The sequence below is a fragment of the Botrytis cinerea genome, chromosome 11, assembly GCF_000143535.2.
Source record: "Botrytis cinerea B05.10 chromosome 11, complete sequence".
Classification (NCBI taxonomy): Eukaryota; Fungi; Ascomycota; class Leotiomycetes; order Helotiales; family Sclerotiniaceae; genus Botrytis; species Botrytis cinerea.
In genome coordinates, this window is record NC_037320.1 from 1,563,531 (window position 1) to 1,579,807 (window position 16,277).

The following is a 16,277-nucleotide window of genomic DNA, read 5'->3' on the forward strand; positions in this document are numbered from 1 at the left end:
GCATAGATCCTAATTATCTAATTATATTCTATCCAAAGAGCTAGTTATGTATAGGGGATAATAGTTCTTATATAAGGTCTACTAGAAAGAGCTAGTCTCTTTTGTATTTGCTTAGGGCTCAATCATAGTGGCCATTGAATTGAAGTCACTCACTACCTTCACACCATCCCCCCTCCAACCTTGCCCGCCAATCTATTAGACCTAATATGTCAAACTCCTACCTCCCCCGCTTTTCTATTTTTTTTTTAAAGAAGTTGGTGTATCTTTTTGGTCATCTCTGCTAATTCATGTCACGGTCTTTTCCCATCAGCACTTGTTCTTCTATATTCTCATTCGTAGCTCCTTCGTTCTTTACATTAGCATGTCTCTTTTTATTCTTATCCGAATCTTCCAATACCATCTAGCGAGCCTAGGATCAAAGGGGGGAGCTGAGTGATCAAAAGAAGCGAGTTCCTTTTAAATGAGAATGAGACAGCAAGGTTAAAGCTGAGCCTGGCGGCCAACTTTGGTTGAGCAAAACATCAGCTTGTCATATATTGAACTTAGGCATCAGGGGGTATCAAATAAGCTGCTGTATATAAAATTTCCAAAGAAGTCCCAGTGAAATCTGAAACGGGTGAAAAGTAAAGACCCCAAAGTCCGTACAAGCAGAACGCACTAAGGCAATGAACTGGCCCCTTTCTTTGCGACTATCCTCATATGTGGGGAATTTCCTCCACCTTGTATTCAAATATGGTACAGTTACAATGATACCATCTTACTACATCGGATTTCCAAAAATCAAGCATAGCAGCTTAAATTAGAGTTTCTAGAAGATATAGTCATTGATTACTGAAATACATCCATTAAAAGGAGCCATTTATCCGGATAACACTACACCGAGAGAGGTTGGAGAGGAGCGAAATGTCACGGAATGGGGGCATTGGAAAGCCAATGGAGATGTAGCGGCGGCGATTGAGGCGGTGGACAAGGGAATGTAGTGAAATTAAGCGAGTGTACTGTCCAAGGAGAGATAATGAAACGTACTTGTTAGTTCGTAATCTAATTATGCTAGACGATTCACACATATAAATGTATGTTCGTACAAATCTCTAATGATCTGTTTCTGTTTTTCTTTCCGTCGTTCCCTCCTCAATAGCTTATACTCTTAAGCCCTCCAACCTCCCCACCACAAATTCCATCAAAGTCCCTGCTTCAACTCCATTCACATCTTCCCTAACCCCCAAACACCTCTCCACCACTTCTCTATACCCCCTTCCAACTTTGCTTCCCAATCCCGGCACTAAATTCTGCACCACAATCTTATCCCTAAATTTTTCCGCCGAGTAATGCGGTTTATGATACATCTGCAATGTTTTCCACAAACCAATCTCTAGCAATATCAATCCTAGAGAATAAATATCAAAGGATTTGCAATACTCTTTGCGCGGACAAGAAGATGAATGTAGAGACGAAGGATGGCGGTGGAGATCCGCTGCTGTAGGGTTGCGAGATGCGATGGACATTTCCCCCATCTGGTCTGGACGGGAAGCGTCGAACCCGAGAAGATATGGCGTGCTTATATCTGGTACGTTCTCCCGTTCCTTTGAGATGCGGGTACTGTTCGTGTATGCACTGGGGAAAAAAAGAATATTGGAACTGCAGAGATTTTTATGCAGCCAGTCTAAGGAGTGAAGGGACCAGAGGGCAACAGAAAGTGTATGAGCGAGTTTAAAGCGGTCGCCTAGATCGGGGGTGCGGAAATCGTTGCTGGTGATGAGATAGTTGAGGGTTGAGGAGGAGGAAGACAGGGAACGGTAGATAAGTCCGTAGCGGGAAGATGTGCTATCGTCGGTGTAGCCGAGACAATCAATTGTATGGAGATCTGGATGACGATCAGAAGCGCTATGAATCATGCGCGCGAGATCATCTATTCGACGAAGATGATTTAATCGAGCATCGAGGTCTTCTTTCTCGTATTCTACCCATTCAACTATAATTTCTTGTGGCTCGGCTAATGATGGGTTTCTATATTGGCCATGAGTTCTTCCCATCTGTGAATTCTTGACCACCAACGCATGGCGCTGAATCTTTAAAGTGTAGGTTGGTTTGAAATTCTTGGTTTCCTTCTCGTCTAGATTGATTCTCAGTTGTTTGAGATTGGCCGAGACATTCAATGCCGGATAAACCCCACTACTTGCCGCCTCCAGATCTTTCAGCTTGCCTAAATCTCGATGCGCACCTTGCAATAGTTCATTTGTCCACGTCCTATGCAGAGTTGCTAGTCTTGACGGTGGAAAAAGCTGTTCCAACCCATTATTATAATCTTTCAGATCTTGCAAAAGTACTGTGAACTTCTCCTTATCACTAATGACCCATTTAACCCTCTTCGACATCTCACTCCTCAAATTCAATTTCCCTATTCCAAAGCCTCCTTTCTCTTTCTCAACCTCCCTATCACAACTTTCTCTTCCCTCAATCATGTCTCTCCCTCCGCTCTCCTCTACAACCCCATACTTTTCTCTCAGTCTTTGAAAGTCTGTAATAGTCCTGTACAACTCACTCAGAATCTCCATCGCCAAGCCTCTCAATCTCTCATTTCCAATCCCCTCTTCTCTCTTCAGTTCCTCCTCGAATCTTCCCTCTAAAACCCCCCACTCTCTACCCCAAACCAACAATCTCATCTCCTCAATTTTGATTTTGCAGATAAGCTTTTCCGAGTCTCGTGAGAGATTCGAAGCGGTTGTGAAGAGTGAGTAGGCTGTTATGCAGCCGGAGAATATCTGTCCAAGAACTCCAACGGCTCCGACGATCGAGAGAGCGGTACCGAGGACTTCTGCCATGGCGTTGGTTATATAGCAGGGGATATGAGATGAGAGAGGTGGTTTTGAGGGGCATGCGAAGTGTAGGTATGATGCGATGTTATTGCATAGGTATATACAGGACAACGCTACCTACCTAACAAATAGACTTGTACATAACTAATAGGCTAATACCAAATCTCGTGGTAGAACGCACATCAACATAAATAATCAATGTGGATGAAAGATATCGATTATATATTATTGAAGAATTACCTACTTGTAAAGCAAACTTGACAGATCAGCTTGTGGTTAGCGAGAGAAAAGAAAACCTTGGGTTGCAGGTGATGAGAGTGGCTTACTAGGATTAGCAATGCAGGTCAGAGGTGATCTGCGGCTGTCTGCCACTCGTAATAGGTGGGATGGGCCATCTTGCATTTCTATGAAGGTTGTGAAATAGTGCAAGAAATGGTCTACTTATCTTCAATTGAATACGAAGGAATCTATTCTTAAGGCTTTCTTTATGATAGAGTGCAGCCTCTTTAGGATGTGCTAATAGTACTATGTTGTTTCGAGTCATGTTGATGGCCCGACCTCGAAACAATAGTTCATTCATTCTATTGAAACATGCAGGAAACATATTTGGCTCATAAGTCATTCATATACTTTGTAGATTGCCAGCTCTGAGATTTACAGTCAGAAGATGTTGACGCTATACTTAAAGTAAACCGCCCAATCCGCTGAATCTCCCCTTGGAGGAAGAAACGATAACAATAATAGAAAACTTTCCCTCATCAAATTGAACTCCGCCCTAAATGCACGGCTCGCTGTTTGCTTTTTCCTGAACCTTCACTCCCCTGCTCTCGTTCCAACCTCACCACCGAAGTTTAGTAGACCTTCTTCTTCTCGTCGATGGAGTATTTTCCTGGTCCGCTGTTGACAAGGAGGAGGAGACCTCCTACGATAGATAGAATTTGGAAGAAATCGTACTTTGCGAAGTCCTTGTGGGGGTGGTGTTCGTGAAGCTATGGTAAATTAGTAAAGTGCCCCGCATAAGCAATGAAGCTTTACTTACAGTCCAAAAGTTGTTTACCAATACGTTGAAAACACTCAAGATAAGCACAAGCATGATAGCACTGAACTTTGCCTTGAAGCCCACAACAACCATGACACATGCAACGAGACCGAAAAGTGCCACAATCACTCTCCAAACACTCCAGGTGCCACTGAAAACGAATCCGACGAAGAGGAAGATCAACAAGACACGACCAGCAAGCTGGAAGTACATCTTGCGGTCCTTCTCGTCAATTTCCGGGAGACCAGCAAAAGCCTTTGATTTGCGGACCCATGAATCGGACAAAACCATCAATAGACCACCCATGACCGAAAGGTTTCGGAGGAAGAAGTTGAGATCGAAGATAAGACCGTATCCAAGAGCTTGTACGACTACTACGCCAATCAATCCACCAACAGCGTAATCCGAGTATCTTCGTGTGATGACTAGTGTGGAGCATGAGACCATTGCGAGTACGTTAACGATCAGGAAGAGATGTGTAAGACCGCTTGGGACTAGAATATTGTTAACCATGCTGTGTCATGTTTTGAACAGATAGGTAGCATACTGTGTCGGTAATCATGCAGATATAATAGTTGGTCGCTCCATTGTGTAATTATTCTCAATGCATCCTCCAGGAATGTAACGACAATCAGGAATCGTCCGATGGCTGGCAAATATCTGTAGAAGTATAGAAGTTAGAAATTAGAAGATTAAAAAATGCAAGTAGACTCAAGCACAGAATTGGACCCCTCAAGCTGTCCTCTGCGGGGTCCTACGAGGGAACATGAACATACGGCTTAACAGGATCACTCAATGTATCCAAGAAATCCTCAATCTTGCTTGTTTGTTCTCTGATCGCATCCAGAGTACCAGATTCGCTCTGTTTATCCATACCACCCATACTTGATCCTCCTCCGAATGAGTTCTGCCCACCTAAACCATACCCTGCATTACCGCGTATCGACATTGTCGCAATTTTGCTAAACTTGCACCAGATCAAAGAAGGTAAAAGAAGTCGAACCAAGTTGTAGTCAATTAACACCAAATAGTGTCTTGTACCTGCGGAAGGTGGACTGGTATTATTGCAAAGGGGTGGAGGTATGAAGAAGAGGAATGGGTGAACCTTTTGAAGTTTAAGGTCTTTCTAATAAGATTCTCGGTAGAACAACCTAAAGGACAGATTGAATAATGATCCGAGGAACCTAACGAACCTAACGAATTACCCCATTTAGTACTGCTGCTATATGCGGAATGGAATACAATCAATCGATTAATTATTTTGTTAGATGAATGATGAAATTAACAAAGCTCTTTGTGTTCGTATTGAAGTCAATTACCATAATCACAATAGAAGCATTTATAACATCACATCATCATCGTCTTTTATGGTTAAAATCACAGGAAGAGAAAGATAAATCTCAAAAGTTTAATATTCTCCGTACTCATTCTTTTAAGGTTCCACTGTGGAATTTGCCCATCACCCGTGATATTTATAGCTGCGATTTCCTCCTCGGTACCCTGGGTAGTGAGCTGATGTCTCTCGTCAATCTCCATCTCGCGATTCAGGGGAAATTTTTTGACGATCTTTAGTGTCCTGATGTATAACTCCCAATTCAGATAGCTTGATGCCGCCTTACCGGATTCTAAATGATATCCCGCTATAACGCCTTAAATCATAATGGTAACACATGAATACGATCCGAAGAGTTATATTCTTTTTGGTAAGCGAAATTCTTAATGGTAAGCACTCAGATCCAACGGAACACTACTTCCACGACCAGCCCGGTATTTTTTGGGCCCACCAATAAAATCTCGAGGTTTTGGGAATACCGATTCATCTGTAAATTTCCATCGAGGATCATTGATCATGATTCTTCTGCTAGAACTAGAGGCTTGCGGTAAACTGCCGTTTGATGAAAGGGTATAAGAACTGGAATCCATTGTGTGAGTTCTTCCTTGTTGACTTTGACTTCTTGATATTGGTGCCGCTGGGGGTGCCGCTGGGGGTGCCGCGGGCGGAGATGGCGTTCTGTGCGACGAGAGAGAGGGAGGCCCATTAGATGGAGGAGGAGGCGGTGGTGGTGGTGGTGGTGCACCCATTGGTGATGCTTGGCCAGCAGCACGAATTGTTGCTTGTATAGCAAGACTTGGGTTACCTCCGTTAGTCGAAGGTGGAGATGTTGGTGGTGGTGGTGGTGGTGGTGGCGGTGGTGCATGTGATCGAGGTGGGTTACTCGGAGGGCGTGGAGCTGGGGAAGGTGGTGGTGGAGGTGCAACAGGTGGCGGAGGTGCTGAAGAAGGAGGTGGAGGGGCGAATGCTGGAGGCGGTGGTGGTGGTGGGGTTGATAGCGCTGATGATGGCTTTCGAGTTCCAGGGGGTGGAGGAGGTTTTTTGCCAATAGGGGGTGGTGGCCCCTTGAGAGAGGTTGAGGATGCAGGACGAGAAATAGATGGCCCGCCGGTCTTTCTCAGATTTGCAACCGAGGGCGCAAATGCGGGAGTACTAGCGCTAGGTTGAGGAGGAGGCCGGACTGATGGCAAAGGCGGAGCTGCATTTGTTGGAGGTCTGGGAGCAGCCATACCTGGCGGTCTGGGAGCAGAGAATTCTGGTTCCGATGCAGTCGATGAGTCGCGGTTTGCTGTAAAAAAAAGTATTAGATATATCTCCATCACATAGAACGTAAAACCTTACCGCCAGTATCTACTCCTCCACCTCGTTTCTTCAACTTGGGCATGCCGCCTGCGAATATTCCTCCTAACTGTGGAGCTTGTTCCATCCCCGAAACCGCATTATTGCTCCCTTGGTTACTATCACTTCGAGCTCTATTTCCTCCTGGTACTGGCGGTGCGCCAAATCCACCGGGAGGTTTTGCCATTCCCGGTACTGGAGGAGCACCTCCTATTGGCGCAGGTCCAGAACCATTAGATACTTTGCCTACTACCGGTGCCGATCGATCGTTAGTTACAGCTTTCTTGAGTGCTCTTCCCTTCGTGATATCCGACAAAAGTGCGCCCTGTGGTTTGGTTAGCAACACCAACTTGACAAGCCCAAAGTAAATGTACAGCTGGGAATTTTTACTCTATTTGCAGCAACTTTCGCAGGTGGTCTGGATGGCATACCTCCTGGAGCTCCTCCAGGCGGAGGAGGCGGCGGAGGAGGAGGTGGTGGTGGTGGAGGCATGATTTCGTGAATAACAGTTGTTAAATCTTGAGATGGGACAACGCTCAATGCAATCTCAAAGGGGTCCTTTGGCCGATAGACTTGGTGTTGTGTTTCATTCAAGCTTGAAATTTCAAGAAAACGTGTTCAAACAGGATCAAATAATCGTATGTTTTAAAGCTTCAAAGGAGATGGCTAAATAGAAGCCAGGAAAGTTATATCGGATTCATTCATTGAGTTCGTCGTCACGATTGTGGCTTATGCATCAAGTTCAGCCTTCTTTATTAGTCATCCATGTCACGCACAGGGGTATCGAGCAGGGATATGACATCTTGATAGGATGCCGGCTTATTAGTGTCTTGACTACAGCTTGTCGAAAAACCTCAAATTGAAGATACCGAAAACTTGATATCGCCCTACACAATGTCTAAACGCCTTTTCAAGCCTCGGTCGGATGTGTGCCGTATATGTGACTTCATAACTTCTCAGCAATCATCTCTAAGACCACAGCGTCAACTTTCGCAAGCAATAAACACTATCCCCCGCACATTTACCACCACTACCAGGAAACGATCAAGCAAGCCACCAAAGTCTACACCTTTCAATTCTTTGCGTCAATATTCAAAGTCAGCTCATATACGGCCATCCCGGCATATCACGGAAGCAGAACTCGAGCAAGGATTAAGGCGTGGAATTGATGCCTGTGACAAATTGTTTTCGGAAACTGTAGCTTCAGAAAAGGCCATTCTAGACGTTTTACATACATGCCGGTTACTTGCCGCGGATGTTGCTGGAGAGCCTGCTAAATCATCAGACGCAAAGAAGGATGTAACTGCTGCCGCATCTTTACTTTCCTTGGCCGATCGAGGATCGAAGAAGCTGCAAGTTCAAAAGCTATCCCGCGATAATCAACTTTTAGTGGATGAGCTCTCGCGAGCCCTGTTTTCGATTGTTTCCCATGAGTCTGTCTTCATATCACCAGAGATTTTAGAAGTATATATCAGCGCACAGTCATGTCTAGGAAAACCCGAGACTTTTCCAGAAGTATTCTACATGTATGCGAACAAGCCGATACCAATCGAGGGCTCTAAAGGAAAACAGTTAAAAAAACAGAATCCAAATAAGGTCAACAATGCCATACCAGTTGCCGTGGCAGATCAAGCTTTACAAACCGCAATAGATGCCAGGGAATTAGATGTAGCTATGGATATCGTCGATACAGCATATGCGCAAAAATCATTTCGTCGTGCTAAATTTATCCGGAAAGGATTATTACCCACCACCGGGCTTGCTGTGGCACCTTTTGCAGCCTATGTTGTTGCATCACAACTTGCTATGTTCCAGGACTCCATGGAACCCGGCATGGCCACAAACATCGCATTTGCTGGAATATTAGCATATATGGGGTTCACCACCACTATTGGTATTGTAGCTGTGACGACAGCCAATGATCAAATGGATCGCGTGACTTGGGCTCCAGGTATGCCACTGAGAGAGCGCTGGATTCGTGAAGAAGAACGGGCAGCGATAGACAAAGTCGCGGGATCATGGGGCTTTCATGAAGAATGGCGGCGTGGAGAAGAAGAGGGCAAAGATTGGGATCGATTGAGATTGTGGATCGGCAATAAGGGAATGTTGCTAGATGCTGTAGAGCTTATGGAAGGTATGGAGTAGTTAAGCTTTAGGGAGGTATGAATCACTAGCCTTTTAGCTTGAAGTCTGTTGCTCTGATTTTGCTAGCGCGGATATTGCTTATGTTCATGATTTTGGAAGTCATCGAACCATGTGGCTTCAATCCGGTAAAGTTTCTTACACCTTGTTCTTTTCGGAATCTCCCTTCCACTCGAATGATTTTGCGAGCGCACAACTTAAGTCAAGACGGTACATGAGTACGACAAATCCAAAATTTACTCAACTGGATCCCTCATCCGCTACTTGTTCTCGAGCAAAAAGGTATAAGCTATTTCCACTAGTCTCACTAGTTTCACAAGCGAAGAGACGGCTTCATTGATAGTGAAATCCGGGGAAGTCTAAAAGCTCCGAAATTCTTCTGCTACAACATATGCCGTTTTTCGGGTGAGATATAAAAATTGTTCAATCCGTGTCTTACGAAGAGAGTTGAAAAAAATTACCTTTATTATAAGGGACACATTGAATTTGATGTTTTCATTGCTAAACTTATTCTCAAAAATTAATATGCTATCCAACATGACAAATCCAATGCAATCAAGAAATGTTCTAAAAATACCTAGCCATTTCATATACAGCATAAATTCGAGAGCAGTAAAAAGTATCTTCTGGGTTCTCTTAATTGTTCTCATTATGTTAACCGTTGCATCGAGTGCCTTTACTAAAAGTGCCCATATAGCCACGTATGTTTGTCGCCTTGGTACTCCCTTCACCTGCTATGAATCCTCACTGCCAGATAATTAACACAAGTAAGTGCCCAGGCATATCAAAAATGCAGAATTGCATCCAACAATTTCTAGAGATCTTTGCCCAAGACTACTCTCCGTCAGTAAAGAGAAACATTGCCGCACTCAAATTCAATGCATCTATGTCTCTTCCCTCTGTCTTGTTGTCGCAATCACCTGCACTGTCTTCGAAGTCTTCGCCGCATCCACTCTTATTTTCTGTCATCAGTTAGATATGGTCTTCCTATATTGGCCATTCTGGACCTTGCTTCAAGCGGGAAGTACTATTGCCATTTTCGGTATCGGATTGGCTCGGTTGTGGCCGTGTATGGGAAGGGAATCGCTTCCAGTCAAGTATGTAATCATAAGCTTCCCTTCGACTGCTCTTAAAACTATGTTTTGGTCAAATATCTCATCCTGTCTAAAAAGCTAAGCTGCTGGCTCCAGCTCTGACTGACTGGCATCTACGTAGCAGTGTGGTGATTGAAACGCCGGTTTTAATCATCGCCCGGTTAGGTGTAGCACTTGAGTATCTATTAAGGGATGGCTGAGCGAGGAGGCATTGAAGAGCTTCGAAACTTTTGTTGAGGGTTTAATAGATTCGCCTCAGTAAATTCTTTCTCGAATGGCGAGGTATCAAGGTACCCAACAATTTGCACTCCAGCCTGACAGCCAAGGATGTTAAGTTTTGAACACGATTGAAACGTTCAAATAGTTTGAAATGCTGGATTGATTTTCAGTGTTGAAAGGCTTCCAAACATTGATAGAACCTGACTGTCAGATCAGTATCATGATTTTTTTTAATACTTTATCCCAAACTACCTAGGAATCTACAAACCACAAGCTAACAATACTCACCAGTCAAAGTGAGCCGAACGCTGAAGCCGAGAACCAAGCCATATCGTCCTCCGTCCCAAACGCCGAACTCTTAGGGGACTTACAGTCGATCGTCGTCTCGTCATTGCATGGAGCAGATCATCTGGCTTACCCCATCCCATTACTCGTTATTCAAGCACTACTAATAACGGTCGTTCGATATACATATACGGAGCCATACCAACTCATCCGACCAATGCCGATGGTGATAGTAATTCTGTAAACCCCAATTTATCCATGGCTATTGGGAAAATGGAACAATCAGACAGAGCATCTCACACCATAAGTTTTTGACTACGAACTTGAAGCTTCGTCTGCGCCTCCCTCTCTCGTCGACGGCATCTCGAGTAAGCTTGCTTACTTAATTCGATACGTAGCGAGTGAGAGCTTTCGACGTCGAAAAGTCTCGCCCGCGTAGGTGATAGTAGATTTGGGCCCGACGAACTTGTGTGAAGATGATTTGCGGGAAGGATAGGATAGGAGCAGGGCTTTCAATGGCCAGGACTGTGCTCTGTTAGTAAAGGGTCGATGGTTTCTTTCCAATCCAGTCAACAAATCTCGTACTTACGAACTTGGGGCATTCCACATTCAGTCTGCCATTCTAAACTATCAGACAAGATGGATGATGGATGATGGATAGTGGAGCATATAGGAACCTGGAAACTCTATCTGCATACGGTGATACATTGCTTCATTTGAGAATGGAAGAGGGGGAGGGGTTTCCCTATATCACGGCCGTCATTGAAATGCTCAGCATGGCTAATAAAAGCGTTGGCTGTCCTGTAGAATATTTAGATACTCATATAGACCTCCATCTTTGAAACCAACAAACCAGCAAATAAATGAATACATCAATATCACTCTGCCTCCGTTATGCTTTCCGTGATATTGGATGATAATCCCTTTCATCCCGCATCCGATGTATAAATCATAGTTCGTATTCGCCATCCAGATTCGCTTATAATGTTCACATCCGTCATTCACTCTCATCTTCGGCAAACTCTCTCTCTCCCCTATGCCTGCTCGTCTATTTGAATCCTAGAGTAGCATTTCACACATTAAGCATATGTATTAGGACCAAGCCTTCGACGACCAGGTGGATCACAAGTTTCACTGCACAAATTCAAAGTAACGCAAATTCTGAGAGATACTTAAGCTTTTGCTCTTCTTATAATATCTTACGCTATGCATAATAAGACGCTCTATCTAATGATGATATGCTCAACACTTTAGCATCCTCATCTTGTCTCATCTCATCAAATTCCAATAGCCCCCATCCTAAACCGCTCTCCCCGCTTTGCCAACTTGTATAATTTCGCCCGTCCTCTGCTCATCACTTCTCAACACTGGCCAACTAGCACCATCAGCCTTCACCAATGTTACTTCCAACTTTGTGCCCATGATTTTGAATGACGATGCTTCTGTATCTATTGCGCCAAAGAGTGGAACCACAGTCTTGTAGCGTTTGGGGACTGCGTCTGTGGTAGGAAGATCGAGAGTAAGCTCTTGAGAGGCGGAGAAAGATACGACTGCATCCTCCTTCTTGATCTTTTTGAGGAAGAATGAGGCAATGACTGAGGTTGCTGTTTGATAAAAATCGTGTCTGTGGTTCATCATCATTAGTATTTCACTTATAACTTCTTCAAAAGAGCCGTCTCATAACAAAAAAGAACCAACTCACCTAACCGTGTCCAAAATCTCCTCGCCCCCCTCCTTCGCCTTCCCCTTCCCCCCACTGCCAATGAACAAATGTGATCCCTTGGTCTTACACCCCTCGATTTTCATAAACTCATCAAACTCCAAGACTCTCCTCTTACAGCAAGTGTAGCCCTTGCTACCCTCATGAAATATGGGCACACCAGGGTGAAACACACATTTCTCGCCCTCTCTACTCTTTCCCTCATATTGCTGACCACATGCTTTCCTCCTGCAAGTTTTACCCACTGGGATTTCTAGCGATGCATCATCATCCTCGGATTCTGGTGCTGGGGGAGGAGGGGTGGCTGTAGCTTGAGGAGCGGGAGCAATTGGAGCTCTAGCAGGTTCGGAAGGAGTAGAGGGCGCTGGTGAAGCTTGTGCAGATGCATCTGGAGCTGGTTTCTTCTCTACCTGAGGTGGGTGATCTGTGGTGCTGTGTTTGCCGGTTGTGCAGGGTGGAATGGCGAGGAATTCGTCAAAAGTTAGGACGCGGGGTTTGCAGCATTTCCAACCTGTTTTTGGGTAGTTTTTAATTTCATATACAAAATTATAGAGCTACATAAAGTGAATAGCATGAATCAGCATACCTTTTTGACCCTCATGGAAAACTGGTGGTCCAGGATGGTACAGACAGTCTTCCTCGGGATCAGTGTAGACCTTTGTACAAGATTGGTGTACACATTTTTGCGCCATATTGTCTGACTTTCTCTTCAATAAAAATTCGGAGATAGCAAATAAACCTTGAGAAAAGACTTCTGGTTTGAATATAAAGCCTTGCGTATCGTGTAAAATGAAAAGTCGATATGAGATCTTCTTCCCCAACTTCTAGAATGCTCTAAAGTATTCTGCCGTGAAGTGACTCTCACCGCCTTTTGACTTCCTGGATCATTGAAAGGTTAATCTGAACAGGGGAGGGGAGAGGAAATCAACCCTTGCCCCGGAGCGAATCATCCTTATTGAGCTATTATCAAATTGACTTTGCGGCTCATATCCAAAAAATCTTTGGAACATACAAAGAATCGGCATCTCAGATCAATATGTTCCCAACAACACGGTTACTCCAAGCCTGTCGGATCACGCTTTTCACAAGAGCTAACTGCTCACTCTGTACCAACGCCAAAGATACATTATTTAAAGTTCGAGATACAAGACCATTTGTGTATAGAGAGATTGCTGTTATGGAAGATGGACAAAAGCACTGGAAGGATTTATACGAATTTGATACACCTGTGGTTGGTTTACCTTAACTCAAAGACAGCCAAAGCTTGCTGATATCTTGCGTTAGATTCATGTTAGTAGGGAAGATGCTGGGGAGGAACAGTCTGAATTGGCATCTAAAGCAAGGAAGCTAATGCATAGATTTACCGAGGAGGAAGTCAAGGCAAAGATGGATGAAGTGGAAGGGAAAAGTTCTGTTTGATTTCTGCCGAAAATGCACCTCTACAATCTATTCTAATGCCACATGGCCTTTTTTTTTTTTACGGATCTGAATAAGTATATGTACACCAATCATTGATCTATCTGCCGTATGGACCAGTCAGTTTGGGACCCTCTTCTTGACCTTTTGCCTTGTTCACGGCAGCGATTACGCCCTGTGGTAAAATATGCATATCTGTTGCAACACTCATCATGTGAAACCCCTGATCTGCGTACCATCTCCCCTGTTCTCCACTTGTACAAAAGATACCGGCCTTTTTTCCAGCTGTGTTTGCCGCCTTCAAGATCTTTGCAATTGCAGCATGAAGATTCTCGTGCATTTGTCCCGCAACGATGGGATGGCCAATGTTATTGCCAAGATCGAAAGGACCAATGAAAAGAACATCAATACCAGGAACAGCAGCAATGGCATCGACATTTTCCAATGCTTCCTTGGTTTCGATTTGTACCATAGTTAGAATACTCTCATTGGCTTGCTTCAGATATGCATCAGAGTTCAATTCAGAGTTGAAGCGTTCATGAGGGAAAGGCGATCCAAAACCTCTTTGACCTTGAGGCGGAAACTTGGCACTCTTCACGAGCTGTTCAGCTCCCTCGGCCGTGTATAGGAGAGGTACAAGCACACCATGCGCACCACAGTCCAAAGCCCCTGTAGAGCCATCAACATCTACAAACATATTGCAATAAATTTTGGTGACTTACGCTTAACCATCCATCCTTGATTATCTGGAATTCTAACTATCGGGCTCACCCCGCACGCAGCAATTGCTGGAACTGCATCATGCATTGCCGCATCTGTTAGGGCATTAGATAAGTGGCAATAATTTGTTAAAGATGTAATTTGACATCCTCTATTGATTGATTCCTGACTTCGAAAGATCGTAGTAGAAGTGTACAGTGTATGAATCTAAGAATCTCAACAAACAATAAAATAGGCATTGGATAATGAACGGACATCCCAATAGTCTAGACAGCAGTCCAAACCCAGGAATCTTCAATGTTCAAGATTGTTTGAACACTGTAATGCAATCGAGTGTCCCAAATGTAGTCACTGCTTCATCGAAATCCAGTGTCTAGAATGAATTCAAGAACCAGAAACCCGCCATTGCCTAGCTACAGGCTAGACCGTTAGCAAATCACCGTGGCGGTAATTTATACCACTCGGTATAGTAGAATTACTTAGGCTCAGTGGCTGCATCTGTCTTGAAGCTCATGAATGTAAAGAACACCAACGCGTGGTTTTACATGACTCCAAAATGAAGTGACTCACCATCTATATTCCCATGCTCGCAATCCACCAAAACCCAATCAACACCCGTCCTCGCCAATGTCCTCGAAACGTTGGCTCCTGGAATCATCTGCCAGCAGCCCGTCGCCGGTCCTTTGCCCTCCTCCATCACCCTCCTCAAGCGATTTGCGTCTTGCATGATTGAAGCCATTTTATGGTAACTGTGCCTGTTTTTAACGAGTAAGCTGTTCGTCAAGAACCTTGAAGAACGAACAAAGGTCAAATTAGATCTCAAAATAAGGTTGCAACGAGAAAGCATGAGGTGTCGAGACGTTAAGAAGTAAATTTGTCTTTGTTATGTCACTGACGTGAAAGTTGCGTTATCGGACACACTGACGGGATGTGACTATGACTACCCCACATTTTGCTGTCCTGCATAATGATCGTTCCTGCTTGAAGAATATGGAAAGGAGGGGTGGATTATGTGACAATTGACAGCGCCCTCATTGCCTCCTATCTAGAAGTTATTGCCAGAGCTTTCGGTGGGCTTTGGATATTGAGAGACGATTACTTGGTGCTCTGCTGGCTGTCGCATGTTGAGAAAACGACGCCCGAAGATTAGATTCGTCTCGAACATTGAGCCGGCATGAAGATAAAAACGTATACAATTTGTTTACATTGCCAAATGCGGCAAAACACTGGTATTCCCAGAAATGGGAATTTGATCTCCCATCCGGAGAGCTAAGAAATTACCCAAAGAGAAGCTCGTGGGGAAACAAGTACCTCAGAAGGAAGGTGGGGGATTTTGGCTTAACGTGAATCATGTGAGATTTTCCCCAATGAGCTTTATTCCTTGTTTGCCGTCCCTTGAGCCGAGATGCGTCCCAAAACATGAAAAATGAAGGCATTCTCACGGTCGTTGGCATCCTTGTATGCTAGCTCAACGATGATCTTCGCCATATTACATTGGAATATTGTTAGAATACAAGCACAGATTGTCGTACTCGGCCAAGTTTAAGTGTTGCAGATGTGTTGACATCTACTTGTTTATCAAAGCCTGCTGTCTTTACCCCTCATTATATACTCTGTAATATGGGTTCCCCCATACTTGAAACATGCATGACAATTGCCATAAGCGTTTGTCATAGAATTACCAACAGTCCTCGAATAGAACATCAAAAGGAATTCCATCCTTGAGCCCGGCAGTAACACGGCTTCGGCCGGATAACCGATTGCATCTTCCGGTTTCCAAGTTACAACATAATTGCTTGGATTGCAGAGAAGGTCAGCTGCGGTGATCAAAAAATGCATATAAGCAGCGGTGTGACCTTAGAAGATTGAACTCTGTGAGAACCATTGACTCGGACTCAGCAAATCGGGGTTGACAGAGCTTGTTCCTCAAAGGTCTTGATCGGATTGGGGCTCCTTCACACTACCATGAGCCGCTCGTAAATGCTCAGATGCCGCATTTCCATAGCGACGCTGCATTGTGACCCCCACGGGCTTTGAGGTGGACCCCCCATGGAAAACTAATGTACGCCACAGCATGGCGTGGGATTCAATACATGATGCGAGAGTCCCGATCGAAGACCCGCTACAAGGACTGGGGATCATCAGCGTGACTTCT

General features: G+C 44.4%; 7 protein-coding genes across 7 annotated transcripts; 2 read left to right on the forward strand and 5 right to left on the reverse strand.

Moving 5' to 3' along the window:
* Positions 1-1,027: 1,027 nt before the first annotated feature.
* Positions 1,028-3,082, reverse strand: BCIN_11g04170 (hypothetical protein). Its single transcript, XM_001558474.2, has one exon. The coding sequence runs from the start codon at positions 2,820-2,822 to the stop codon at positions 1,140-1,142; it is 1,683 nt and encodes a 560-aa protein (XP_001558524.1). The 5' UTR covers positions 2,823-3,082; the 3' UTR covers positions 1,028-1,139.
* Positions 3,083-3,268: 186 nt separating this feature from the next.
* Positions 3,269-4,978, reverse strand: Bcerv29. The gene is made up of 4 exons (XM_024696006.1): positions 4,632-4,978; positions 4,403-4,515; positions 3,856-4,349; positions 3,269-3,805 (listed from the first exon to the last, which is right to left on the reverse strand). The coding sequence occupies exons 1-4, from the start codon at positions 4,802-4,804 to the stop codon at positions 3,668-3,670; spliced, it is 918 nt and encodes a 305-aa protein (XP_024551808.1). The 5' UTR covers positions 4,805-4,978; the 3' UTR covers positions 3,269-3,667.
* A 245-nt stretch (positions 4,979-5,223) lies between these two features.
* On the reverse strand, positions 5,224-7,181 carry BCIN_11g04190 (hypothetical protein). Its single transcript, XM_001558473.2, has 3 exons — positions 6,917-7,181; positions 6,530-6,851; positions 5,224-6,476 (listed from the first exon to the last, which is right to left on the reverse strand). The coding sequence occupies exons 1-3, from the start codon at positions 7,016-7,018 to the stop codon at positions 5,572-5,574; spliced, it is 1,329 nt and encodes a 442-aa protein (XP_001558523.2). The 5' UTR covers positions 7,019-7,181; the 3' UTR covers positions 5,224-5,571.
* Positions 7,182-7,390: 209 nt separating this feature from the next.
* On the forward strand, positions 7,391-8,810 carry BCIN_11g04200 (hypothetical protein). The gene has a single exon (XM_001558472.2). It carries the CDS (start codon positions 7,421-7,423, stop codon positions 8,669-8,671), a length of 1,251 nt encoding a protein of 416 aa, XP_001558522.1. The 5' UTR covers positions 7,391-7,420; the 3' UTR covers positions 8,672-8,810.
* A 2,591-nt stretch (positions 8,811-11,401) lies between these two features.
* BCIN_11g04210 (hypothetical protein) lies at positions 11,402-12,741 on the reverse strand. The gene is made up of 3 exons (XM_024696007.1): positions 12,573-12,741; positions 11,969-12,497; positions 11,402-11,890 (listed from the first exon to the last, which is right to left on the reverse strand). Exons 1-3 carry the CDS (start codon positions 12,676-12,678, stop codon positions 11,566-11,568), a joined length of 960 nt encoding a protein of 319 aa, XP_024551809.1. The 5' UTR covers positions 12,679-12,741; the 3' UTR covers positions 11,402-11,565.
* Positions 12,742-12,929: 188 nt separating this feature from the next.
* Bcgrx5 lies at positions 12,930-13,430 on the forward strand. The gene is made up of 2 exons (XM_024696008.1): positions 12,930-13,217; positions 13,271-13,430. Exons 1-2 carry the CDS (start codon positions 13,023-13,025, stop codon positions 13,403-13,405), a joined length of 330 nt encoding a protein of 109 aa, XP_024551810.1. The 5' UTR covers positions 12,930-13,022; the 3' UTR covers positions 13,406-13,430.
* A 42-nt stretch (positions 13,431-13,472) lies between these two features.
* Positions 13,473-15,535, reverse strand: BCIN_11g04230 (hypothetical protein). The gene is made up of 3 exons (XM_001558468.2): positions 14,693-15,535; positions 14,125-14,217; positions 13,473-14,071 (listed from the first exon to the last, which is right to left on the reverse strand). The coding sequence occupies exons 1-3, from the start codon at positions 14,967-14,969 to the stop codon at positions 13,503-13,505; spliced, it is 939 nt and encodes a 312-aa protein (XP_001558518.2). The 5' UTR covers positions 14,970-15,535; the 3' UTR covers positions 13,473-13,502.
* Between the last annotated feature and the right edge of the window lie 742 nt (positions 15,536-16,277).

Bases quoted from the DNA above. Each gene is read 5' to 3' on its own strand.
- Bcgrx5 (XM_024696008.1), top strand. From the start codon at position 13,023: ATGTTCCCAACAACACGGTTACTCCAAGCCTGTCGGATCACGCTTTTC. The intron at 13,218-13,270 runs GTTGGTTTACCT...ATCTTGCGTTAG, and splicing joins ACGAATTTGATACACCTGTG to ATTCATGTTAGTAGGGAAGA.
- BCIN_11g04190 (XM_001558473.2), bottom strand. From the start codon at position 7,018: ATGCCTCCACCACCACCACCTCCTCCTCCGCCGCCTCCTCCGCCTGGA. The intron at 6,852-6,916 runs GTAAAAATTCCC...ACCAAACCACAG, and splicing joins CGAAAGTTGCTGCAAATAGA to GGCGCACTTTTGTCGGATAT. The intron at 6,477-6,529 runs GTAAGGTTTTAC...TTTTTTTTACAG, and splicing joins TGGAGGAGTAGATACTGGCG to CAAACCGCGACTCATCGACT.
- Bcerv29 (XM_024696006.1), bottom strand. From the start codon at position 4,804: ATGTCGATACGCGGTAATGCAGGGTATGGTTTAGGTGGGCAGAACTCA. The intron at 4,350-4,402 runs GTATGCTACCTA...ACAATATTCTAG, and splicing joins TCTGCATGATTACCGACACA to TCCCAAGCGGTCTTACACAT. The intron at 3,806-3,855 runs GTAAGTAAAGCT...AATTTACCATAG, and splicing joins TGGTAAACAACTTTTGGACT to CTTCACGAACACCACCCCCA.
- BCIN_11g04210 (XM_024696007.1), bottom strand. From the start codon at position 12,678: ATGGCGCAAAAATGTGTACACCAATCTTGTACAAAGGTCTACACTGAT. The intron at 12,498-12,572 runs GTATGCTGATTC...ACCCAAAAACAG, and splicing joins TTTCCATGAGGGTCAAAAAG to GTTGGAAATGCTGCAAACCC. The intron at 11,891-11,968 runs GTGAGTTGGTTC...GATGAACCACAG, and splicing joins GAGATTTTGGACACGGTTAG to ACACGATTTTTATCAAACAG.
- BCIN_11g04230 (XM_001558468.2), bottom strand. From the start codon at position 14,969: ATGCTTTCTCGTTGCAACCTTATTTTGAGATCTAATTTGACCTTTGTT. The intron at 14,218-14,692 runs GTGAGTCACTTC...ATGCCCTAACAG, and splicing joins CGAGCATGGGAATATAGATG to ATGCGGCAATGCATGATGCA. The intron at 14,072-14,124 runs GTAAGTCACCAA...ATGGCTCTACAG, and splicing joins TCAAGGATGGATGGTTAAGC to GGGCTTTGGACTGTGGTGCG.
- BCIN_11g04170 (XM_001558474.2), bottom strand. From the start codon at position 2,822: ATGGCAGAAGTCCTCGGTACCGCTCTCTCGATCGTCGGAGCCGTTGGA.
- BCIN_11g04200 (XM_001558472.2), top strand. From the start codon at position 7,421: ATGTCTAAACGCCTTTTCAAGCCTCGGTCGGATGTGTGCCGTATATGT.